Genomic DNA, 25,898 nt, shown 5'->3' on the forward strand with positions numbered 1-25,898 from the left:
AAAGACTTGAAATGAATATAAAATATTCACTCCACATATAGGAAAGGAACGTTCTTGAGTTATATTTATATTTCATATAACTAGTTTGTAAATTAAGCATCCTTCATCCAAGAGCCATTCCAGAGAGCCTAGTCCTCAGCGGTATTTGGATCGGACAGTTCAGAACATTTCGTACAATCTGTGGCAGGAGTTATGTAATGTCTTCTGTTTGCTTAATATTCTCTCCGCTTCACACGGTCAGCGAATAGCGCGTGCGACAATCTGAAGGTCAAGCACATGACGTTTTCGCGTTTCCAAAGAAAGAAAATACAAATACGTTCTGATCGGAAGATGAACTTGTTCAAAACCCACATTCCCACATCACATCCCAGTGACGACGGATCTTTTTACGAGGAAAATACTTGACAAAAACTTCTTTCCAAAACTTGCGAAAAACACGGACTAACGGAAACCAAACAACTCTAAACCACAGGTAATGCGAGATCATGCTCGCTCGTCTACTGACCTGCCGTACCTGCTGGACATAAAACCGGGAACCCACAGGCACGGACACAGCCACGGGACCACGCCAGGGCATTAACTGTCCTCAGCCAATTGTATCGTTCCATAAACATCGCTTTCCGGAGTGGCATTACTGGGCAAATAATAATGGCAAACGATGAGCGGAATGGGCGGTTAAAGCCACACCTAAAAACAAAAAAAAAACTTTCGATCGAAAGTTACGGGAACCGGTCTGGATTCCTGGTCTGGGTGGCCACCGGTCGCAACCGGAACAACAAAAACACGAAACTTGCTCGAAGCGCAAAGTAAAAAAAAGAAAACACGATGAAGGCCACAAAAACTCGGACGCGATTCCGGTGATGAGGCAGGGGCGCGCAATATGCTTAAAATAAGTAAGTTCCCCGCTGGTTCCGTGGGCCATTTCCCTGTGATTCTTCACTCCACGACCCGCTGCCCCGATTGGTGATCGTGCGAACCCGCAAATCGCAGTCTTTGCAGCCATAGAACAGTAAAGTTCACCCAAAACCACCTAATGACAACGACCCTACAGCACCACCACCACCATCATCGAGTGCCATCCGGTTCAAAAAAAAAAAAAAAAAACAACGATGTCAATGACGATGGAGACAACCGCGACAAACCTCATCGTTTGCGGTATTATGAGTTTTCGTTTTTGGCGGTTTTTTTTCTTCTTCTTCGTCCATTTCTTTTCCTTCCACACTGCCTGGGTGGACCTGAGCCCCTTTTGCCTTGTTTTCCGTGGAAAACTTTTTATGCAAACCAACGACAGCCAGCGGCAACGTTCGTACAGGCACGGCAGCACATCGGTGCGGTTTTGTTGCCGAAAATGGTTCAAGTGTATTGAAAGATGGTGGTGTGTCCTGGCGTGTCATCGTGCAGAACTCTTGCCACTTGGATTCAACCCCAAACCCCTTCTTCGTTGAAGAAGAAAATCAAAACAAGAACACGGCCCATTATGGTTGTGGTTATTAAGGTGAGAGAGAGAGAGAGCGAGAGAGAGCAACAGCGATAGAGTGGAGGACCAAGCGTCCAAAACAGAAAATCAATAACTTACGATGGTTTACTGGCCCCCTTTTACCCGGGGTTCTTACGCTCCCGAGGTCGACGTCGAGGTTTTTTTCCTTTTCAGCGACCATTCGCTGCCGGAGGGTGAAGGTGGTTGATTGATGAAGCGAAGTTATACTCCTTCACAGGTTGGTACAGGTTGGCGCACACGGTCCAGATTGTCCAATACACCTTGGTGTTGTTGTTAAAGCTGTGGTTCACCAACCAACCAATCGACATTCGTCTCCGAGAAAGTGTTCTCGGTTCTTGGCTCTGCAAGGACTCCGTGACTCCGTTCACGTCGTCCAAGGGGTTTCGTTTTCCTTTTCCACTTCTCATGGAGATAGAGAGACAGAGCTTACCTTCCAGTGGGGCTCGAGGAGCTCCGGGGGTATAGTTTTAAGGTGAAAGCCGACAACTCGGACTTGAATTCAAATTCGAGCTCAATCGCTAGCGAGCACCATTTTGACAGTGCTTTGTTGGTGCTGCTTTGTGAATATGAATATGTATATTTTATTGCCAGCTGTCAAATGTAAGTTAGTGGCCGGAATGGCCGGAACTCGGGGACGTCTCACGGAACAACACGGAACCTCTAATGTTGGGCTGGGATTCGTGGTAACGACAAGCGAAGCGACACGTTTATGTATAGTGTGCACACGCAACACACGGGGAGATGTTTTAATTCGTTTTAGTACCACTCACCACTCGCTGGTACATCACCGAAGGCACCACCACCACCACCGCTACATTATGGATGTCCGCCCGGGGGGTGGGGTTGCCCGCTGCTCCAACAGAAGCAGAGGCCGGACGAGCAAAAGTTTATTTGAAAACTCATCAAACCCGTTCCACCGGAGTCCATGACCAGGCGATGCTTTGTATAAGTAGCAACCACACAACACACTACACGCAGGAGTACCGCAACGGGGGAGAAGGATGTTGTTGTTGTTTGATTGGGATTTTTATTCCTTGGCGACCGCACCGTACCGTACCCGCAGACGTTGGCAGAAGTGGGAGCAGGTGGTAGCTCGCTCAGCTCGGTTGTTCCTTTGGCTGTGAAGGAATAAAATCGAATGATAACGAGCCGTGGGACAGGGCCCCGGGAATCGGTGGAATCGGTGGTGGTCGGTGAATGCAGCGGAAACGGTGAAACCGTTCCACCGGAAGCGAAATCACGGCAAAACCACTCCGCAACCACACATGCCCATTCATGGCCTGAATAGACAGGGAACGTGAGCACCGTCCGCTCTTCTGCCTGCAGTCACCGTTGGCTTCCCTCCTCAGACCACTGCTGCTTTTGCTGTCAGTCTTCGTTTCGCCACGTCTTCAGGTGCTCAGGCCAGTGGTGGCAAGAGGCTGGAGACCAAGACCAGGACCGACCAACCATCTGGCAGTGGTGGTGGTGGTGGTGGTGGTGGTGGTTGCTGTTGCTCGCTCGTGGCCGTAACAAAACTGCGAAACTGGTGAAGCCCCCGGACCGTTTGCTGCTAAATAAAGCATGCACAATACGAGCGTTGAGGATGCATTAAATTATCTATGGATTTCTGCCTGGCTTCCGTTTTCCTGCCCGTGGGAGGGTCGAGGGGGTGGTCGAAGGGGGTGGTCGAAGGGGGTGGTATGCGTGAAGAACACATCCACCCACAGCGCACACACGGTACGTACGGTGGAATGGTATGGTTTCCACGCTGGAAGAAGGTGCTGGTCGATCGAAAGGAGGACTGCGTTGTGTTCCTTTGCCACAACGAACGGTAGAACCCGGTGATAAGGAGAGAGAGAGAGAGAGAGAGAGAGGACCGGAGGATGGCTATTTAAAGTTGAGGAACACATCACATCCTGGCCGGGTGCGTGGTGCCTGGTAGCCTGAGCCTGAGCTTGAGGTTGAGCAGCACTTGACGAGGTGGCCACGAAGCACCGGAGGTTTCGATCAATCTTAGCAGGATGCGGTGCGAGAACTCGTGAGCGTGAGATGGGGCAATACTTTGCAAAGATTTTTCATCTTTAATCGTGCTGCGAGTTGGGTCTTATCACATTTCTTTGGGGGGAATTATGTTTAAGGTTTCACAATGTTTGTGCACTTCTGGGTAAAGGAGACCGTAAAATAGTTTCTCAAAAGTGCATACTGGATGGAATTTGCAAAGATATTAGCTGTTTCCTTCGCAAGCTTCCATTCCATGGTTTAGGAACACCTTAAATTTGGCCGCATAAAACAGGACACAGCTCAGGCCAGAAATAAGCTATACACATGGAAAAGATGTCATTTTGTACATGCTGCCGTACATGTATTTTATTTAGCTATCGATAAAAAATAGGGATAAAATTGTTGTGCATCGTTTCGTATGTATTTGCGCACTTTTAGTTTTATGCGACTCATCATTTGCTGCACACTAGTGGAAGAAGTCTCATTGGCCATTTTTTTGCCAGCATTTGTATATTCCCGACGGATTTTTAATCATTTTGCATTGCTTCTTTAGTCTTCATTAGATATTAGTAGATAATAGCCCAATATAATTGTATTGGACGACACTGTGGGCAATTTGGTGGATTGAAGATTGTTGGTATGAAATCAATGCTGTTTTTTCGAAACCAATTTATGATCTCTGTACTGGAATGGCAGCTTACCAAATCGGACCAAAACTTAACAGGACCTTTATGAGACTTAATAAAAGGTAGAATGATCTTTTCCAGGCATTCTTCTTTGTACAAACGGCCGTTCATGGACCCTCCCATCATGAAACGGCCCGTAGTTTTCAAATCACAACTGCAGTTCGCTTGCCAAATGAGCAGTTTACGTGCGATTTTATCTACGTAATTGAGCTAAAACGTTACTTTCGTATTCCCTCTACGAATGCTGAAGTCAATTTGTTTACTGGTTTATGCCAAAATGAAGTTTTACGTGGGTTTTTACTCCAGTCAAATTTAGATTTCATAGTAAGTGTGCAGATTTTTTTCACCCTTCGTGTTTCATCGGCGATAACTTTTGATGGTATGATTCGATATTGGCAATTTTTTTGTCACTAAAAGAGAAATCTATAACCTTTAAAAAAAAAACAACAGAGTAACAAAGCGACCACTAGGAGCACTGCAGTGAGTAGAAGAGTGCGACCAAATTTAAGGTGTTCCACGCTTTAGTTTTATCTCTTTACAGAGCATTTTTATCGTGTACTTAACTTTACTTTTTAAATTCTCTTATTTGTAAATTTGTTGTTTCTAAAATATAAGTCATTCACAATCGATGTCAGTTCGATTAAGCTTCGAAGAATCTAGAAGGGAATGCGGGAGAAACACCACCATTGAATGTACGATTTTTGAACAGCTTTCAAAGTATTTGGCTCGATTTATTCTGAACTACTGCTGCTTGGTACAATGCATCTGCATGTTAAAGCGATCTCATACCATGTAGCCTTTCTTGCTACGACGAAAAGACGACTTTATGTAAGTCCTCCACTTTTAACTAGCTTAACTCTCTTTGTCACCGAAGTACCTCGTTTGCTAGCTGCCATTCTGCGTTATACCTCTATTGTCTATTGAAGCTGTCAGTCGAGAGTGTTTGCAGCTTTTTAGTTTGTTGCAGCTAACTTGCTTCGATGCTTGGAACCTGCAACACAGCATGTATGCAAGAGATTGTTCATAACTTTGAGAACTGCGATTGCTTGCTGGATACTACATGAGCTCCGTTAGCTGGAGCTAATCTAACTTGCACTAAAGGTCACCGAACAGCATATTGAGCAAGAGAGAGAGAGAGTTCCAAGGATACCTCTGAAAAAAAAAAGAAATGTGCTGAGGGGGTAAAAATGTGAAAGTGTTTTTGTTTAGCTCCCAAACTAATCTATAGTTTCATAATCCTTTATGACCGGCTTCATAAACGTGCCCGAGGACGAACGCTTAACCCCTAAACACCGTAAAGCTTGCCTGTGCTGGGTGCTGCGTACCACCCCATTATGGTGGCCACCGAACTGGACCTCCGGTTATTCCACTCCGCACCACAATAGCGGCCATTCCGCAAATGCTGGAAGGCTGCTTTACCTTTTGCCAAGTGATGGCTGATCTGCTCGCTGCGATTAGGGCGAAATGGTGCAAAGGCGTAGAACTGCTTTAATCGCAAAACTTACGACGACGACGACGCCGGGGACGACCTTTCCCTCGGCCAGGCTTGATCTCCTTGGTCCAAACGTGACGTGACGTCACATTGGCGTCACCCGTCGTGCGGTGCAGCAGGACACACAGTAAGCAAACGACCATTCGGGAAGAGATAACAATCTGTTTGATTAGGCTTTTAATTATTTTCTACATGCCAGTTTATGGCCGGCGCAATGGATTGACTTGGTTAAGCAGGAATGGGGATGGCGTGCGTCTTGGCCCCGGGTCCACTCTCACTCTGACACTCTCTCCCTCTCGGTCTCTCTCTCTCTCTCTCTCTCTCTCTCTCTCTCTTTCGGTCTCTCTCCGTCTCTGATGATGGTTACAATGTTAACGACGATGGCGGTCGACACGCTTTATGGTGTGACCCTCTCTTTCTCTCCGCTCCCTTCATTCGAAGATGCGCATTTTGTGCAAAGCTCGCTCGTGATCTTCGTGTTCCAGTCGAGCGAGATAAGCAGCAGCATGGGCAAAGATGGCTGACAACGGGGGAACAAGGATTTTTGACGACTCGGTCATAACTCTCTGTCCTCTGCTGTCGCTGGGATCTGGGCGTGCTCTCCACTCCAGAGCCAGCCTCCGAATGTTCTTTCCCGTGGGGGGTTTTCATGTTTAGTTGCGAGTAGTGCCGCTCGCTTGCTTGCCTTCGCTTTGGCAGCTCATCTTCATTAAAGTGTGTGAACTGGAAGATTTCGGCAGCTTTACGGCAGCATAAAAAAAGCATATCTCGCCAGCGGTTCTAACCCTCCCCTTTTCTTTCCAGTTTTTTTTGCATTTTCGGTGAGGAGTTCGTTCACTCGATCCTCCCGTACGGTTTCATTGGCTCATTCGCTGATGTCGGCACGACCATCGTGTCGTGCTAACTCTTTCCAACAAGGGGGATTCCCCTTAGTACATCCCATTCACGCGCGCGCACGATGCTACTACATCGCAAAATGGCGTTTAACACAAAGCTGGGAAGCAACCGGCGCCGTTTGTGGTTTAAGATAATTGCTGAAAGATAAATTTCATCTCCCAGCGCCTCGCCTCGCCATTCTCCCATGGAAAATAGGAAATTGGTCATATTCAAAGTTGCTGAAGGGGAACTGAGCGTGAGAGAGCGACCGAGCGGGAAGGTAATACAGTGATTATTAATAATACGCATCATAATGCATTCAGCATCTCTCGCCCGCGGTACACACGGAAACGCACCCGGCACGAAAGCTCGAAATGTTTTGCTTTCGCGGGATGCTTCGTTCGTTTCGGGGCACACCAGGGACGTGGCCATGGCACAGCTACCAGCTATGAAGCCATTTCATAACCATAACTGGCCACCAGCAGCACCACCACCACCACCACCAACCGGTAGTCTGCCGGCGATGGTTTCAATAAATTTTGCAATTAAAGTTTCCCTTACGTTATGCAATAAACTTGCCTCTCGCTGTGCTGCAACCGGGAACGGGACCGGGACCGGGACCGTCCCAGTCCAACGCTCAGTGTAGGGCTCAGGACATGCAGATCTGCCAGAAGGGATGCTGGGCACGGGTTTGCAGGTTCCCGGTCAATTTTTTTGCACGCTTTCAATGGATCGGGGTGACTGCCTTTGCATGCTTCCTGGCTTGCATCACACCACAATGGGTGCATACGCGGGCGCCCATGGAGAGTGAACTGGAAATTGTATTTAATGTTGTTACCGGCCGCTGGGCTTGCTCTGGAGCACTCTCTGGTGGTTCTCTTCTGGTTATAAATATTGAAAACAGCGAGCGATATAAAACAGAGCGGAGCATTGGTGCAAAAAGCGGGACCAGTAAGTGTGGCCACGATCATCAATGAAACTCATTACGCAACGTTTGCAAATGGTCGTCGTGGAATTGGCCCTGGGGTCGCTCTGTTGTGGACCAGTGTCCAGTGATTCATTTCACTCTCGTAAACGCAACAGAGTTTCATCGCATAATTCGTAATATAAGGACTAGAATCCCAGGCAGAATAGCACGGTCAGTGGATGGAAAATCGCTGCGGGTTCTGTTACCAAGGTGGAAGTCAGTGGATGGAACCTTTTCGCACCTGAACCGCATTCTCATGTGCCGGAGTGCACTTGCCGCAGTTTAACCTTTCTTTTTTTTTTCTTCGCCAACACTTCCTTACACTCCTCATCCTAATGGGGCAGGGCTTTTGTGGCCACGGACCCGGTAGAGATGAGAGGCGCTCAACAACAACAACAACAATAGGAGAAACTTCTTTCAAGCCGCACAAGCCGATGCAGTTTGCGTGAAGGTTCTGGGTCCGTTGTTTTGGTAGGTGCGGACCAGGAACCCGGAGAAACCTTTCAAATAGAGGCATAGAGGCCACTGGCATACCCGGAAAAGAAGGCCAGCTGGTTACGCTCAAAATATAGAGCACCAGAGCGAACGAACGGACGGTAATGTGCTGTGCGAGTGCGGGTCTTCTGTGAACGAGCTGCGAGAACATAAATTCATCCATTCCCGGCCAGACCCCCGGGTAAAGTTGCAGCCCTGCCGCGGTGATGGAATGCACTTTGCCCTGTGTTCCTGCTCCCTGTGTGCCTTAAAGCCTTACTTGCACCTTCCGTTGAACAACAACCAGCACAGCACCACCTCGTAATGCATCCATCCAACCTTTTTCCGCTGGATTCGGAAGGTAGGCCGAACGCCACCGACTCCCAGGGCCAAGCGATTCCACTTACGGTTGAGCTGCTGCTGGTAATCGGAGAACGGAACGAAGCTAAACGAACGCCATTTAGATCGCCCTGGGTGCCTTCCTTTTGCCTGGGTTGCCCGTGTGAGGTAGTTGCTTTGGTTGGGGTGGTTGGAGAAGGTGGTGTGAAGTGAGAGAAATCAAAAGCCCCAACACGGTGCGGCCATTACTGTGTGCCGAGAGGGTGCAAGCTTTAAAGTTGAAGGCAGTGGGAGCGAAGGGCGAACACCCTGAAACCGGGAGCCATGAAGATGAGAGAAGCGAGTCTAAGAGAGCGCTCGTTCCGATGAGGTTTATGGTTATGGTGCGGCCAAGCTTTTGCACACACTTTTTTGGCGGTGGCGGTGAGTGGGCGAGGTGTTGCATGAAGCTGCATGCAGGATTCGTACCAAACACAGACACACCAACACAGGTATGGCAGAGTGCAGGTTGGAGTAAGGCGCTTCGTTCTGCGCCATACCATTAAAGCGTAGTTCGTGAAACGGAATCATAAAATAGTTGAAATCCCACAACGGAACGAACGAGACAGCGAGAGAGCGAAGAAGAAAAAAAGGGAAATTTATGGAACATTCAGATTGCCAAAAGGGGGGCCCCAGGGAGGGGTAGCCAGCTGGCTCGCAGACAGACGGTCCGAGAGTCTCTTTAATGAGGTGCTTCGCGTTTTTTGTTTTGTTTGTTTTTGTTTTTTGTTGGGCGCGTAAAAGACAAAAATCATTTCCTCAGCCAACCAGCCAGCCAGCCAGCGAGTTGCTAGTCCGTACTCCGTTTGGTGAAGTGTTTTTTATCGTTTTTTCTGCCCCATTCAACTGGCATTAGGTTGCTCGGGAAAGATGTTGGTAAAAGAATGGCGAAGTAGTAACATTAACCGCCCAGCTCGCTCGCTGTCACTGTTTATTATCTCATTCTCAAAGCGCCCTTCCTGTTTCGACTTCAGTAGCGGTAGTTTCCATCCCTTGGCGTAAGCATTGCAGTCATCACCGAACCAGGCAAAGTTTCATGAATAATTTGCCCAACCTTGTCGCCTCTGTCGTTCGCTGATCGATCTGCGTTGTCACAAATGTCACCGATGACGGCAACTACCGGTGTGTGCGTTGTGCAAACATCACGCGCTGACCGTTTAGTGACAGTGACTTCCGACTAGTGACTGCTAGCTGGTTGTCAGATGGAACGAGCACATGGGAAGGGCTCACCTAATTACGGGATTGGCTATCGAGTTCCCCCCCCCCCCCCCCCCCCGGGGGGTTCGGTTGCAACCGGATCGTCGATATGGTAGCGCATAGCGAATGGCCAGCCTGTTGTCGCACCCGGGTCGCACCGGGCACTAAATCGTTCGTGGTAAATGTGTTGGCAGTTCGATATTGGATCGAGCGGAACGCGCCTTAGGCTTTGTAGGCCAGAATTCAGCGTTGGATGACCTCGTTCTCCCTGGTTGTACATTCGCTCTTCCTTCCTGGCAGACAGGCAGGCAGGCCGGCCGGATGGAATCGAATGAAAATATCAACTGTCCAATTTTCGTTGCATTCCCATCGTGCAGCAGCAGCACCAGCGGCAGCAGCAGCAATGGCCGTATGGTCTGATTGAGTGGGTTATGGAATTTTAATGATTTGATGAATTTTTACCGATCCGTGGCACGTTTCAGGGAGTTCCGTAGGATCGATGGCGGAATCGGAGTGCTCGAAGGCCCCATAGCTCGAGACGGAACGGGGAGCTGAACGGTTTGGCAGTTTCGTTGTATTCGCCAGCACAGCGGGAGGTGATCCGCGTATCATAACCGGGGCCATACGGTTGCACAAAATTCCAGCACAAGACGATGGCCACCGTGATGGCGTTTTTCGGTTTCGCGTGGAGGCCACTGAGGCTGAAAAAGCGAATTGAATCGTTCATAATTGATTAGCCTCCAGGGGGATCCAGGGGGGGGGGGGCATCCGAGTACCGGGATGGACGGACAGCCACACATACATACGTTCGATATCTCGGCCAAGATCGTGCCGGAAATTTGAACAACAGGCCACCGGCCATCGGCCATCGGTGGCGCTCGTCGTCTGTACATCCGTCATTCAAAAGAGAGCGGCGTTCTTTGGCGCAGCGGGCCGCGCCACCGTTTGTGACTCGCGTTGCGCCAAACGTTGATTGGCTGACGGCCTAGATGGGTCCGTGCCATAGATGGGAACTTCGGTACGTTCCGTTGAACGTGTTGATTTCAGATTGGGCGTTGGGCATCGTTCCGGATATTGTTGCACTAGGCACCACGCTATTCACGGTGGCCATTAGCGATGATACGAGAGTATATGTGTTGGTAGCTTGGCCATAGCACCGCTCGCTGTCGAATTCGTTCTTTGAATTCGGTTTCCAAACCCCACCACACCGCGTTCTATTTGATCCTGCCCGGAAGCGCATCGCGGTCTTTGTCTTTGTCGAAATAAGGACAAAAGCGCAAACATGCCAACTACCTCCCTCGAGGAAGAGGGAGAGAGAATGGGGAAAGGAAAGCGACAGGGCACTGTTGTCACAGCTTTGCGGTCGGGTATCGATTTTAATCAATTACCCACCCGAAAGCCAAACATCACCAGCCTTCTGCTGGCTGGCTGGGTGGCTGGTTCGCACACCTGGCGCACGGCGGCTTGTTTGTGACTTCAGCTGGTGTGGTGTTCTCGTTCGATGGCGCGCACCCACAAAACAACCAACACCAACCAACACCAACATCAGGAGCTCGCGGGTTCTAGGCGCTACACGATGATGATGATGAAGCTAGCCAGGCGGGGTGTCTCTCCCTAATAATGCCACAAATTGAACGAAGGTAATCGAAGCAAAGCTCGTGCTACCTGGCACCTCCCTCCCCCCGGAGGGGCTGGTTGGCCGCAAACGTGCCAAGATTTGATTCGTTTGACATACGATCTTCTTCGGCGAGGAAGCAGAGAGCGTCCGTATTTTGGTTTCGCTTTTCGATTACGATTTTCTCTTTACCCCCTCCCTGCGCCCCATTCACCCTTCTGAGGGGGTCGTTCGGTTTGAGTAACGGTTGTGCTTGTGATTGATCTCGGTGGCGGTGTCTAGGAATCGTCGGGTACTGCCTGTACTGGCAATGGGAAGGGAAAAGAGGATGAACAAATAGAAAATAATCAAATTTTGTCACCCGTCTACGGTGTTGCTGCGGGAGTTGTTGGTTGCTATTTTTTTTTGGGTTGGGACACCACCACCACCACCTGTCGCTCACTCTCGGAATTGGGTTCGCTTTGACGGTGGGAGGGGGCGATGGGACAAACAAACAAACGAGCTTCGATGGTGGTGCCCGCAACCTTCGGCTGGGTCGGTACGGGGGTGGATGGACAACGAAATGTGTCTCTTCTCGGTGCGGGAACCCTCCATGAGAGACGAGAGGGTGGGATTGGTAACTTAATAAGCTCAATTTCTATAAATATCAACCCTCGACGACCAGGTAGTCCCTGTTATTTGGGCCTTTTTTTTTGGTAAACACTTTTAGCTTAGTGAGTCTAGTGAGAGCGAGAGAGAGAGAGAGAGAGAGAGAGAGAGAGAGAGAGAGAGAGAGAGCTGAAGAGAGAGAGAGATCGTTGTCTAGGGGTCGTTCCGTAGTCGTTGGATTTGATTAAAATAAGATAACGCCATGCCATGCTCGCAGCCAACGAAATGATTCGAAATCGATCGCAACCGATGCATCCTTTCAAGAGAGTAAGGATCTTCCTTTCTTGGTACATTAATCCAAGCCAGGTGCACTGCTACTGCACGGATTCCTGCTGCATTTACTCGTGAAGAAGGCGAAGCTTCCTGGTACGAACAAAAAGCCCCTCGAAATCGAAACATTTGCTATCATCCAATGTACGGTTTTTACCAATACCGATACCGAGTATCGAGCGTAGTCAGTGGCCACTGGGAAAAAGGGAGAATTTTCCGGCAAAAGACCAACCTTTCGCCCCCACCTTCCCCCTGGCAAAGGGCTACATGATGAATTTGGCCGAACTGCGTTGCAGGATCTGCAGGATACGTTTCGATTTCTCGCCCACTGACCTCGCTGCACGTTGTGCTGTGTATTTCCTTTCGCCTTTCTTCAACCGCTCGGAGCGCGGAGGCCAAATGAAGGCCTTCAGAAAGGGTCGAATACCGTCCACAAATGGTTTCCCCCGTTTTCCAGTGGGTTGTGTTTTCGCACGTTAGCAATTTCTAGGCCCCGGAGTGTGTACCCGGTGTACCCGGTGTGTCAGTAGGTTGAATTGAATTTCTCCAACTCGAAAAGGAAGTAAGGACCGCGTGTAGCGAAGAGGAGAAGAAACTGAAGAAATGGAAACGGAAGCTATACTGAACTGGAGCAACAGATTGGTAGAAAAAAGGGACAAAAAATTCCGGAACCATCGGGAACGGTAAAAAAAAAGGTGGAAAGGAAACGGAAAGGAAGAATGCGAAATGCTCGCCCAGTTCGAGTGGATGGTCCTGCATTGCATGTGCTGCTGCTGCTGCCATGGTCTGGCCATCCCCAATCAACCGTGGAAGTCGATTCGAAGCCGAATCGAATCGTACGATCCGACGGGACACCACCACATGTGGCTTGCAGATGCAAAAAAGATTCTGGTGGCCTCTCTCTCTCCATGGCCTACGAGGCCATGAATCGCATGGGGACGCACGGGGAGAGAGAGAGAGAGAGCGGGTGCGGGACTGTGTGATCTTTCGCTGAAACAGCGCCAACTCTCGGAGCGCCCCGTGGCAGAATGGCGGCCACGGGAGGTTTACACAGCTGGTTCCCCGACACAAAACGGAGCTTTGGCATCGGTGAGGCTGGCCTGTGCTCTCCTCCGATGACGATGATGATGATGATGATGATGATGCGCTGTGCGGAAATATTTCATTCAAAATCCAATAAGAAAATATTTATACGACCCACTTTGGCCACATACCGGCTCGCTGTGTGTGCCGTGGTCGAGCGGTCCTGGCCGCAAATTCCACACCGGTGCAAAACCCGGGAAGAGCTTACGCGAATAAAAAGTTGGAATGCCGGTGGAAGGCTTCATCGACACGCCCCGGCGGCAGATACCATATCGTCGTCGTCGTCGTCGTGGCACATGACATCACTCTGTGTATGTGTGGACCGACACATTTGGTGATTTGGTGGAGTGATTTGAATGGCATCCGGTATCGCAGCACCGCAGAACTGGCCGCACTGTTGGCTGCCGTCGGAGAATGTTTTGCATTTTTCCTCATCACAAAACAGCTCCCTTGGAAAAGGCAGAGCGTCATCGTTTTCCGTGGCAAAGGCCCGTTTTAGTGAACTAATTTTGGGTCCCTGTTTTTTTTTTGCTGGAAACGAAATTGTGTCCACGAACGTTGAATTCTCGCACACCGTCTAGGCGTGTGTGCTGGCAGTGGCAGATGGATTTATGTGTCAAATCACTTCACTTATGAGAAGGGGCCGAGTGGAGAGATAAACTATTATGCTGACTTATAACTTCGATGCCAGCTGAGCTCCTTTTGCCTCCATTACTGCTTCTACTGCTGCTCTCACTACCTTTCTATCCCAGGGGTTTTTGTTTGCTCGCTTCCTGTTCGGCCTTTTCGCTCGACATATTCGACAACTCGCACTGGAGATTGTGACCGAGTTCGAGAGAAAGATAGCGAATGAGAGCAAACGGATGCAAGAAATGAAGAAAAAGGTCCCCTAGATTCGCTGATGTGTGGAGCACGGGACCGGCGGATTTGTGCCGAGTGTGCGCGAGTGGAAAGAAGGAAATCCTACCTCCCGTGAGCGACCATTCCGACATTTTTCATTCCCGGCTTCGAGGGGGGTGGTTTGCAATGAGGATTTACTCAAGTGCGAGAAGGGGCTAGTAGGTTGAAAGCGAAACTTATCTAGCGGCTAACCCCTTTGCGAAATTAGTTTTCTCCTGCGCACACGCCACTGAGCTGTCCCTGACCGTGGCCTCACTACTGGAAAGCCACTCTATTTTCCGTCCGTTCGTATGTGTTTGTGGGATTTCTAGACGGCGAAGCTGAGCAATTTGCCATTAGGGACCTGAAATTAACATACACGAGCAAACTTATGAATGGGCATGGAGTGCCTTCTTCCAGTGAACAGAACTTCAGTTGACCTTAAAAAGAAGCCACGTCACTCGGCCTCGCCTTGGGATTTGGCTGCGTCACGACCGCGATCTCTTGAGCCCGAGGGACGGAAGAAGACGAGCTTCATCGGAGTGAACCTTCATCGTCGTTCAAAATCCATTAATTACCTTCGCAGTCTTAACTTGCGCCATTTTCCACCGGCCGTACACAGAGTTTAACGCTTTCGTTCGTTCGTTTTCTGTCGTTTGCAGGATCGCACCGGACTGAGCAACGGGTTGGACATGCGCTCGCTGGAACACTGTCTCAGTGACATCATGCGAAACGTGGGCGAAGCATCGCAGCCGGATCATCTCAAAGGTAAGTCACGCGAAGCAGCAGCGCCGAGTGGCGGCCGCTGTCATAACCGCGAATCACAGCGCGATTTCAGCGGCAACAAATTCTGAGAAATGGATGGAGAAAATTGGGTCTTTACCTTTACCCTTCTCAAAGCTTGCCATCCCCCTCTCTGCTTGGTGGTTTTGAGGGAAAAATTTAATTAAGATGCTGGTCTCGTACACTCGGCCACTCGTCTCTGTGCATGCGGCTTGCAACAATTAAAATTAAATAGATTCCTCGAGCCAGAGGACGGCGTGCTCCTTTTTGTAGAGGATGCTGAGGGGCCAGTTGTTTCCGTCACTTCCTTTAGAAAGGTTTTGTACCAGGAGTAAGGAGAGGTGTCATGAATGCTGGATTGGAATGTTTCGTTCGTTGAACTAGACACAGGAGCTGGGTATTGGGTCCTCCTCCCCAAAAGGTTTATTGAGGTTTTTTGTTTGTTTTCTTCTTGGAAGCAGAAAAAATGGAATTAATCAAATTCCATTCAGCAGAACATCCATGCAAGTATCATAAACCGGCCGGAGGGCTCTTGTCCATCGGTGTGGAATGTTAATAACTTTGGATGATGATATAGTTACTTCCCGGGAGGTCCAGCATGGAGGAGAAAAATTCAAAAAAACGACCGCATGCAGATTTTCGATGCTGGAGCAGGAATGAGGAATGTAAGTGTGTTTATGGTGCGTTCCAAAAGCTTGATGGTCCTAGGATGGGAGCATAGTTGAGATGCCTCAATCTGGATTTATTAAAACGCAAAAGAAAAACCACAAATGCATTCCATCAACGCTGACCAACCGTTGAGTGAGTGCTTTCCAACTTTATGGAGCTGTTGTTGTGATGTAGCTTCATTTTCGTACACTTTGTGGCACCAAAAAGGAGCAGGGAAAGGCTGGAATGCATGGGCCAGAAGGAGGACATATTAAAATTTATGAAAGTAAACCTGCCGGCCCTGGGTGCCGTTGCGTTGCTGTGTTTTCGGAGCCAAACGCAACGTGACGTTCCTGCCGTTGCCTTTGCCGCAGATGCAGCAGTCAGCATCAAGCAGAATCTCATGCCTTATGCACCAAAGCAGAACCCAGAACCGGTGCCATCACGTTTGTGCACCGGAAAGCCACTCGTTGTGTGTTCTGTTCGCATTTCTGCGCCAGGCGGCACACTAGTACCAGGGCCAGGGCCCTTTTGTTGCCAAAAACATGCACTTCCGGTAACATTTCCCGCTACACGATTGTCTTAGTGCGGTTCCCCCGGGAGAGGTGGTGGAGCAACATGAGCAAGAGATGAGCAGCAACAACAACGTAACCGGCTGCATCTAATAGGCTCGTTGCTCATTTCGCGACTGCTTTTGTGTGTGCTTGTGCCAGTGTGTATGTGCATCTGGCAATGGCATTGCGAGTGGGCCAATTCTGCAATGCGACGACAGCGATAATGACAACGAGGATGACAACGCTGGGCGGTAGCGACAGCGATGACGAGAAAGATGTGTTTGCGTGTCTTCGTCTATGTGCGAGGTCTCACAGACCCGTGTGCAACTGACGATGAGAAGTTGTCCAAAAACTCACAAAAGCTTACACTTTGCTAGATGTTTCACAATGCCGAGCGCAAGACGGAAGTGACATTGAGGTTAAGGTACGCAACATTCCGGGAATCTGTGTGTAGGAAGGTGTACCGTATTCGGTTGTTGGGTCCCGTCACAAAATAAAGCATCACAAAACATGGGCTCTCGAAGAAGGTGTGCTTGTTCGGGGGATGAAATTGTAGTACGAATGTTTGCACCAGCTTGGATTTCGGTTGCTTCAGGTTTATGGAATGGATGGTGATACAAAGTGGCCATTTCGGATCGTTTACCAGCTGGGTATCACAACAAATCCGAAAATGTGTCTTATCGTGATAAGCATCTTAAATTGTGTCACGCAAGATTGCAATGATGAGGATGGCGACGGTTATGAAACAATCTTATGATGCATATTGTGCTGAACTGTAGCTAACAGGTTTTTTGATTAAACATATTTTTGAGTGGTATAGTTTTTTTTATTAATAAAATTATTTTCAGTTCGGAATGTTAACTTGGAGGATTGTACACATTTTGTCTATCTAGCAGATATGCTTTTTGTTCGTGCAGCCTATCACTAGAACAACTTTTCAATATCTTTCTATTTGCTCTGTTGCGCGAAAGGCTTGCAATACAATACGTATATGACATTTGGATTCAGCTAAAACTGAAGAAATTGTTGGTAAAATTTTGACCTCGGTATGTTTTCATGCCAGTTTTCCGAGGCTTGAAGTTCGGTATGAGCTTATATTCATTAATGCATCATTAAAATTCATGCTTTGCTGTTGGTTCATACAGTTAGATACATGCTATCATACACAGCACATTCTGACATCAGTAGATGAGAACGGTAAGGTTTTGCACTTAGCATTCTCAAAACATAATCACTCTTCGTCGGCAATCACTATCTGATGCAAACCTGACTTCCTTTGATGCTGAAGATTTGCTCGTAAACCGGAAATGCTCTTTGCCATGCCCGAAGCAAGACATGATTGTTGCCCGGTAGAACAAAGACGCTAGTTTTTGATGAATTTCACTTTTGTTTATCTGTTTGAATTGAAATGCTTGTGGTGGTGTTTGTTTCAAACTAACTATGCGTGTACTTTTTGCTTTGCAAACCATCTTTTAGTATAACAGATAATTACTTTTACGCTTGGTACGTAAAGTTAGTTGCAACAAGTCAGTTAGGCAAATAGACGAATAATGTAAAAAGAAGCAAGATAACAGCATCATACGTTGAACTGTTCATAAACATTTTGGCTGAAAAAGGGCTCAGAAAAGAACTTGTTGTCCGGCACTGAGCATCGGCTACCATGACAAAGTCATTAACAATAAATGTAAATAAAAGAGAAATTGCTTTTAAAACATGATTAAGAAAGGGTAACGAAAACCATCATCTAAACTAAGAATCTCAAACTCATTTCAGCCGCACAAGAAAGTAACAGCCAGTCAGTGGGCCGCAGTTTTAAAGTATCGAACTAGTCCGCGGGCCATGTCACACCATAATTTCGAGGTGTATGGCTTTATTAAATTTGCTTTTTTTCCGTCAAAGGCCAACCGGGGCACCAAACCTGGTCGGAACACGAAATGATGTAGCTCCGTTGCCGAAATCCGATGATGGAGGCGCCTGGTAGCTGGTAAAATTACATACTTTCAGGGCTTTGTAATAGAAACTTAAATGCCTAAATAATCCAAGGATCTCAAACTCCGTTATGTGGAGAATAATGAAATGTTTACATAGAACATAAAAATACAAAAAAATACATAGAAAATACAACACTAATGTCCAATCTTAACATACATATACACCGTGGACGTGGCAAAAAATAACTCGGCGGGCTGCGAGTATAATATCCCTATCTAAACTCTCATCAACGCTATCAATTACACGCATCGCAGGAAGTGGAATCTTGGTCATCGGTTTCAGTTCAGTCCAATGCGTCCGAACCGTTAGAGCCGACGCCACGCGTTTGAACAAGTTCACGTTAAGTTTTCACCAGGAAATGGTTTGGAAATCGTGACATTTCTTTTTCTCTCACAACGATTATCTAGGAAAATCCCAGATCTCACCGTACACCACCGCCATCACCATTCAATGAGTGCAGCTTAGGCATCTTGAGCCCGAAATGTGAAAGACTTTATCATATTTTTATTCAACAACCATGCGCATCCATGCGCTCATCCCCCTTTTGCACCCTACTTTCCCTTAAATTTGCGGAAGGTTGCGACAAATCAAATCCTTTTGCTACCTACCGACCGACCGACCGGAATGGATTACTCGTGTGAGCGCAACGATTGCGACACGCTTTCGCCGTAGGACAGTCTCGCTTGGCGAGGGATATGTATTCACGCCGGTTCTCTAATCCCCAGGCTCGGTAAGACGTCCCCACGAACTCAAATCCCACCCCCGTACACCACCCCTTCCTTTCTCCCCGTGGGAGAGAATGGTTTCGTGGAGTGGGAGTCGACGCATAAACGATTCGAAATCAAAGAACATCTTATTAATATGCATGGGAAAGTTTTCACTCACCAGCCACCGCCCCGCCTCCCCTTTCCAAAATGGTTGCGCATGATGGCCGCCTAGGGCGCTTGGGTATGTTGCGGTGTGTGTTGGTATGTGTGTGTTCGCACGTGATACAACCATGACAACGCATGGGTTGCTGTGGCTGCCGGGGGTCGCTCTCTTTCGCCAGATTCGGATCAGGCGGATTCAATTTTTGCTTGCACGACGTTCTTGCCGCGTGGCCGTCGTCGTTACTCTTTTTTTTTTGTTGCTTTCGAAGATGAAAAGCGAAGCCCTCGATCGAGCGAAGCATTTTCCTGTTTCTCTTTTTGTAGCAAGGCTTTCACTTGTAAGCTGCTACTGTTGGTGGTGGTGGTGGCGATGGTGGTGAGCAAAATTTGAATGATTCCTCCCGTCGATCGCATGTCAACTGTTTGATGCGTGCGTGCGTGACACTTTTGATTGCTGACGACGACGATGACGACGACTCGCAAGACTACTAATGGACTTGCCCTGGGTGCCAGAAGCTAGAAACAAAACGCGCCGCACGGATTCGGAGTCGGCATTTTGATGGACATGGACGAGGAACTGGCACCGTTGTTCGTTGTTGGTCACCCTCTCCCCATGCTTCGATGATCGACTTGATCGAATTGTGATGTGCCGACCGTTTGTTCGTTTTCGGGGCGGAAATTACACTCTTCACCGTTCTGTGATTGGTTTCCATTCCTTTTCCTTTGTGGCGGCGATAATCCACGGTGCGGTGCACCCCCACCCTCTGGCCGTTTGGTGTGACATCGGGCTGGGTGCTTTGGTTGAAGTTTTCCAAATCGAACCACGCTCCTCCGCGTGATTGTGTTGCCGTGGTTGTGGTTTGCTGCAACTTGCGATGTGCAGCAACTCTTTCCCCAAAAACGGGGGAATTCCTTTCCCGGGGGTCGTTGCACAGGAACCATTAATCATCTTTGCCCGAACCCCTTTCCGCTCCGGTGCCCGCGGTGCCCGGTGTTTCGCGGAAAACTTTTCCACCAGAAACGCGTGAGTTGGTTGCGACTGGGGGGGCGCACTGGGCATTTTCTTTGCACCCCCCCAAAAGAACCCGGGAATGTCCCGGGGTTCGCCGGACCACCGTGAACGGAATGTAGCATTCGGAGCAATCCGTGGCGGATTCATGGTTCCGGGCGTGTGTGCGACAATGCTGCTCGACCGGGCCCAGCTGGCCCGGTTTGTGTGGTGGTTTTGCGTGCTGCGGTTTCTCAAATATGCACTTTCAACCCCCCCCCCCCCCCCACCCCCGCTCCCCCGGGGTAAAGGCAAAAGTTATCCCATTCAGTCGACTGGTGGCACTTTTGGTTCCAAAAGCGATAGTGCAAGGACACTAGTGGCCGGATCTAACACCCCGGATTGGCACACCGGCGGGTGAGCCACAGGGGATGGGACAGGGGGAGTGGTTGTATTAAAATATCCCGGAGTCGGCCGCCGGCGGAAGTGGAAGTTATTTTTATCTGCCAGAATTGCGTTCAAATTTGTAACTGTCACCTCTCGCACTCGCGCTCTCTCTCTCTCGTTCTGTGCGCGTTAGTTTGTACGAGTGCGCCAGCTGGTGGTAGTTCGCGGCCTGGTGGTAAGTGGCCATTTTTCTTTGTTCAAATTGGTTCGCAAGAAATATGTGCGAACGTTTTATGACAAAGAGCAGGGAGAGAGAGGGAGATCGAGGCTTAAGGCATATCTTTGATTCACGGTGTGGCCACGCTGATCGTAGAAAGGACTTTTTGGTGAATATTGCGTTCAGTGGTGCCCCTTCAGTGGTGCAGATGAAAGAACGAACTTGATTCCTGTTTTGGAAAGTTCCCTTCCCTGTTGCCTGTTCTTTGCCTTGGTGCCTTTCTCGCCACGTTTTCTGCGTTGTACGTCTTCGTTGTTGTTGGCGAAGATGATCCACGGGAGAACAGAACAGGCGCGCAACGCATCACCATCAACCCCTAGGTTGCCCTGAAAGTGATGAATAAAATAAACAACATCGAAGCAACCGGAAGCGCTCTGGTCGCTCTGGTTCTCCATTTTCCTGCTGAAAACGATAACAGACCGTGCCGTTCGTCAGCAGCATGATGATGATCCCCAAACACAAACGCGCGAACAGGCAACGCAGCGGAAACCGAAGCTCCGGGACCGGGAAGGAGCGGCAAGTGAGAACGAAGAACTTCAAATAATGAAAAACGATGCTGGTTGCTTGATGCCATGGGCCCGTGGGTAGCAAAAAATGGAAAATGGCCGGATTTTTGGGGCGCAAATCGGTGGCAATACGCGCGCCACCCTACGCTACAACGCTTCTTCCTTGAGACCGCGTTGCGTCCTGTCGTTGGTTTGCTGGCTTTCCACTGGCACAAGTAAAATAGAAATAGACCGGATGAAAATCCCGTCGATAGTTTTCATTTGTATCGCGCACCGTTGGGTCCCTTGGGGACTGACAACGGGGCGAGGAGCACCGTAAGGTTTGTATTGTTTTGTCCGGAAAGCTTTTTCCACCAACGCAAGCAGCCATTTCACCGCGTACCGCGGGCCATTGTAAGCGGTGTAGCGAGGCGCATCGACCCACACGGCCAGATATGCCAGTTATGGTTCGCTCTTTCGTTGTGCTCGTGGGTGGTTTGGTTTCTTTTTTTTTGGTCCTCGTTTTCATTTTCGGTGAATGATTTCCATGCAAAAGTCGGTCAGCATTGTACGGTGGATCGGATAAAAAGGAATTGGGAAACACGGGAAGGTTGCTCTACTTTTTCGAGATTCGTTGGTTCGTCTTTTGGGGCGGAAGGAAATCATAATGGCGAAAGGACTTTGTTTTGGATTGTTTATTCAGCGATCTAATGCGGCGATCAGCAGCAGCCAACGAATGGAGGTGCTCCGGTCGGTTCTCAGTTGGATGGTATTGGTGAGAGACATCTGTAGTAGGCATCGCTAATCCCGGTTTGAAGTGTTCGCGCTCACTTTGCCACGAGCACAAATTACCATCTACTTTATTTAATTAAAAACAAAACTTCACGCTGCCCGGCAGTTTGTCGAAGACGCGTGAACGTTGGCAGTTTCTTCCTGTGTTTCACTTGCTTCCTGTTTCGCTGTTTTTCTTCATTTTGATGAAACACATTCCATTGAGCGATTGAAGTACATTGTGCTGGTCCGGTCGGTTTTTAATTACTTACCAGGTATGGCACAATATAAAAGAACAAAAAAAATAAAACTAGGAAAAACCGGAACGGAACGAAACAGTTACCTACCCTCCTCGACAACATTGTGCCAATCGTGACGGCATCGGAAACATGCATTAAAGTAACATTTTATTCACCTACCAGTAACGGTCTCGACGACGACGACGAGGGTGGTGCGTTGCAACATTATGCTAATTTATGCATTTTTTTTTGTGCTGGCTCCGGTCTGCAGCTTGTTTTGATCGTCGCAAAGGAGTCCGAGCTGCTGCTGCTATTGCTTTCCTAGATGGCAGCAGTAACAAACCCGTGATTACGGAGGGGACAGCGACAACTCCCAGAATGGTCAAAGAACGTGGCATCAATGGCAGAACGAGCGGTGTAAGCAGCTTCCGATTGGCTAGCTTCCGATAGATTGCAATTAATTAGCGCAGCGAAGAACGCGCGCCATGAAGAACGTTTGCGAAAAGGTCACCTGTTCAAATTACCAATTCCTTCTCGAGCGAACGAACTCTCTTCCAGCGGGTGAACTCCAGTTCCATGCAAATGAGCTTCAGCTAGCTGGTTGGCTCACTGGCTGTCTGGCACAAGGTCCACAGGGAGATGCGGTGATGTGCGTTACGGTTGGATGGACTTCATGTGGCGGGCTTTTGTGCGACATTTTTTTCCCCCTCAGTTCAGCCTTTCTTTGCATTGGCCCATCGAGCGGAGTTGGTGAACCTCCAGTGGAACACCGGAGCACCGAGATTGCGGCGTTCAGCGGAGCAGCAAATTACAATAATTTCGATTTGAAATGAACCATTTTCCCTAGCGGTTCGGTGTGCGTCGCGTTCTACGTGGTAATACATACGCAACCGATTCTGTTGGTGGTGGTTTTGACTGGAAGATTTTTTGCTTTGTTTTGGGGTTTTTGCTGGAACGCGAACGTGGAAAGCCATTGTGGAGTGAATTCTTTAGAAATAAGCGCTTGGCGCTATCGGTTTTGTTGCATTACTTTCGAGTATGAGTGTAATGAACATGCAATAATTTCTTTGCAATGCAATTGTACATTTTAAACTTCAACTTTTGAATTTTATTTAGTTCTATTTAGTTGGGGAAGTTTTAATAAAAATTTCATCCATGGCATCAAATTTAGGCAGTCGTGTCTTCGAAAAGATACTTTTTCTGGTGCCCATCGTAGCTGCGTCATGGGTCATCAGAAAAACACAACTCGATATTCTTTTGATAGATTATAAGTTTATCTAGGTAGCGCCGTCAAGTTTTTGTTGAATTTCCTATTTTTGGATTTTTGGCAGATTTTTGAAGTTGAAAAGGTGTTGCTTTTTGTGACTTGTTTTTGAGCCTTGTATGAAAGGCGAATTTTCAAAAATCTATAACATTGTCAATTTTGCTTCGATTGGCCCAAAAAATTTACACAATACTCTTGAAAGAATCAGCATTCAGGGAAACATGTTAAAAATATGTTTCAAAACACAAAATTAATTAACGAAACCCCTGGCTATCTTCAATTTAAAGTCATTCTTTTATTTTCTGCCAGTTCTGTTATTAATTGCTTAAACATAAAACCATGTTTACTCTTTTCTACTTGCGAACTGTTCTGTTGATGAATTTGATGCTAACATTCTTTTTCTATGCTTGGGCTGTCCCAAAGCAATGATATTTTGTGAAATTAGTGCAAGGTTGAAGTAAATATGTACAATATTTACAGTTTAACGCTAATGAAGGTTCCACTTATTTACTGACAACTTTGCAAGCGCTCTACATGCGAGCAACAAAACAAATGCAACGATACGATCCACAGAAATGTACTTTAAATTATGCTAATTCTGAAAGCGAACATGAGAGTATGTCGATCTGTCTTCTAGATAACGGTAGACAAGCTTTTTTGCTTGCAGAACACGCACACGTGTCTAAGAAATTTAAAGCAAAACAAGAGTCTGCTGCAACCTTTGCATGCGTGTTCTTTTTGTTTGCGATTGAGCTTATGTTGCTAAAATTGATTCCATGATAGTTTTATTCGATTGCAAGAAACATTTTCTCGCTCCACAAAATCCAAATGCAAGACAGAAGTTTGACCATGTTGTGGTATAAGAAAACCCGAAATTCAAATTCAGCTCCTTGTTTCGTTGTTCTGAAATACCAAAAGAAACATCGTTCCTTAGAAAATCTCCAGCCATATCCTTGCAGTGTCCTTGGTGCAAAACAATATGGATTCCTTGCAGATTCAACCGTTCTGTGTCGCTGTGTGTCTGTTTGCGTGCCCTTGATCTTTGCTGAAACAGATTCCAACTTCTTCGTCCAGCCAACCTTCCCTTCTTCTTCCCTGCTTCCACCGCACCAGGGACGGGTTTATTGTCGACCACCGAAATCATGGCGGCTTGAAGAAGGAGAAGAAGAAAAAAAAGAAACAAGTACGGCTTGGAAATTGATATGTTCGTGTAAATATGTAAGGAATTCTAAAATTGATTCAATATAGTGTCGCAGTGCCGTTGGTCGTTGGTTGGCTGTTCTGGCAATGGAAGTGAACATTTCCATGAAAGCTCAATAAAAATGCCACCACCTCACACACCCCTCACGCGCTTCTTACAGCCCATGTAAGGTGCTTTTTGGTGTTGCTACCAAGTACGCCGGCGACGAAATGGTGGCGAAAGAAGTGAAAGAAGTGGCAACGCTTTTAGGTTTCTTTTTGCTCTTTCTACTCTTCGATGCTTCTGATGTAAAATTTACCTTTCCCAAGGTTATCAGCAGCAGTAGCGACGTCCAAACACAGGTTTTTCGGTGGGGGGTAACGTGGTACCTGCGTGGTGGGGACACCACAGATTGTCATCGATTCCGAATCGGTGGTAGCGGCCGCTTTTGGGTTTTCCCTTTGAACCACGCGCACCGGTGCGTTGGGTGTCGACCTAAACTTCTCTCCCTCTCTCTCCCCCCCCCCTTCCCCCGGAACATTGTCATTTGAGCCTCGTTACTTTCGAATACCGTCGACTGCCGAAGCCGAGAAGTCCTAGTGGGCGGGACGGGACTCGCGGCGGGGGTTTTTTTTTTTAAGCACCAGGATCACCGGCAATACCAGACAGCGGCCAGGGTTTGCGGGCCGGGAAGCCCAACCGAACAGATTGAGCGTTTTTGGGCCGAAAGTTGTGTCCCGTCCCTGGGTTTATCTCGAGTTCGCGGTGAGAAGTAGGCTCGAATTGGATAAGTTTCAAGTGACACAACTTTTTATGGAGCGGTTTGTGGAGCGGTTGGTGCGGAGGTGCGCCCCATTGTCATTGCGTCGTCATCGTTGGGCGTTGTTGTTGCGACCGTCGGTCGATCGGGAAGCCGCCGGGTACCTGGGCAAGTTGACGCGTGTACCAAACCGGCACTAGGACTAAGTTTCATCGTTTTGCTACTGTCTCTACCCTTAGTTGAGTCGAGCCGAGTCGAGAGGGTCTCCTGTTTCTTCCTCTTCCTCTCTTTTTTTTCTGTACTCGTGTTGCATCAAGTTTCAGCTGCTTCGTCTGTCGTGGCGAATGCGAAGGAATGTTGGCCGGGTTAGCTAGGCCAGGGAAATCCGTTCAGCCAGGATATTGCTACTGCTACTGCTGGTGGTGGTGGTGGTGATGGTGGTGCTGTGAGCCAGGTGAATGCTTGGGGTTTCAAATTTCTAAATATTTTTCCGAGAGGTAGCTCGCTGAAGCACTTGCTTTTGGCGTGGGAGCGGTTCGGAGACGGCAGCGGGACATGAGCTAACTAGAAGAACTGAAGAGAAAACTGTAACTGTTTATGGTACCGGGTGCCGTGGCGTGGCATTGGCGTGGTGTATGTGTGTTTGTCCTGGCCC

At 48.3% G+C, this 25,898-nt stretch overlaps 1 protein-coding gene across 3 annotated transcripts in view; it reads left to right on the forward strand.

The window, feature by feature from the left end:
• Positions 1-25,898, forward strand: part of LOC126572636 (cytoplasmic polyadenylation element-binding protein 3) — a 245,626-nt gene that overhangs the window by 38,270 nt on the left and 181,458 nt on the right. For all 3 annotated transcript variants that reach the window (XM_050232102.1, XM_050232100.1, XM_050232101.1), the window contains exon 3: positions 14,709-14,814. In XM_050232102.1, the coding sequence (XP_050088059.1) occupies positions 14,709-14,814 (106 nt within the window). The remainder of the gene's footprint in view (positions 1-14,708; positions 14,815-25,898) is intronic.

The sequence above is a fragment of the Anopheles aquasalis genome, chromosome 2, assembly GCF_943734665.1.
Source record: "Anopheles aquasalis chromosome 2, idAnoAquaMG_Q_19, whole genome shotgun sequence".
Lineage (NCBI taxonomy): Eukaryota > Metazoa > Arthropoda > Insecta > Diptera > Culicidae > Anopheles > Anopheles aquasalis.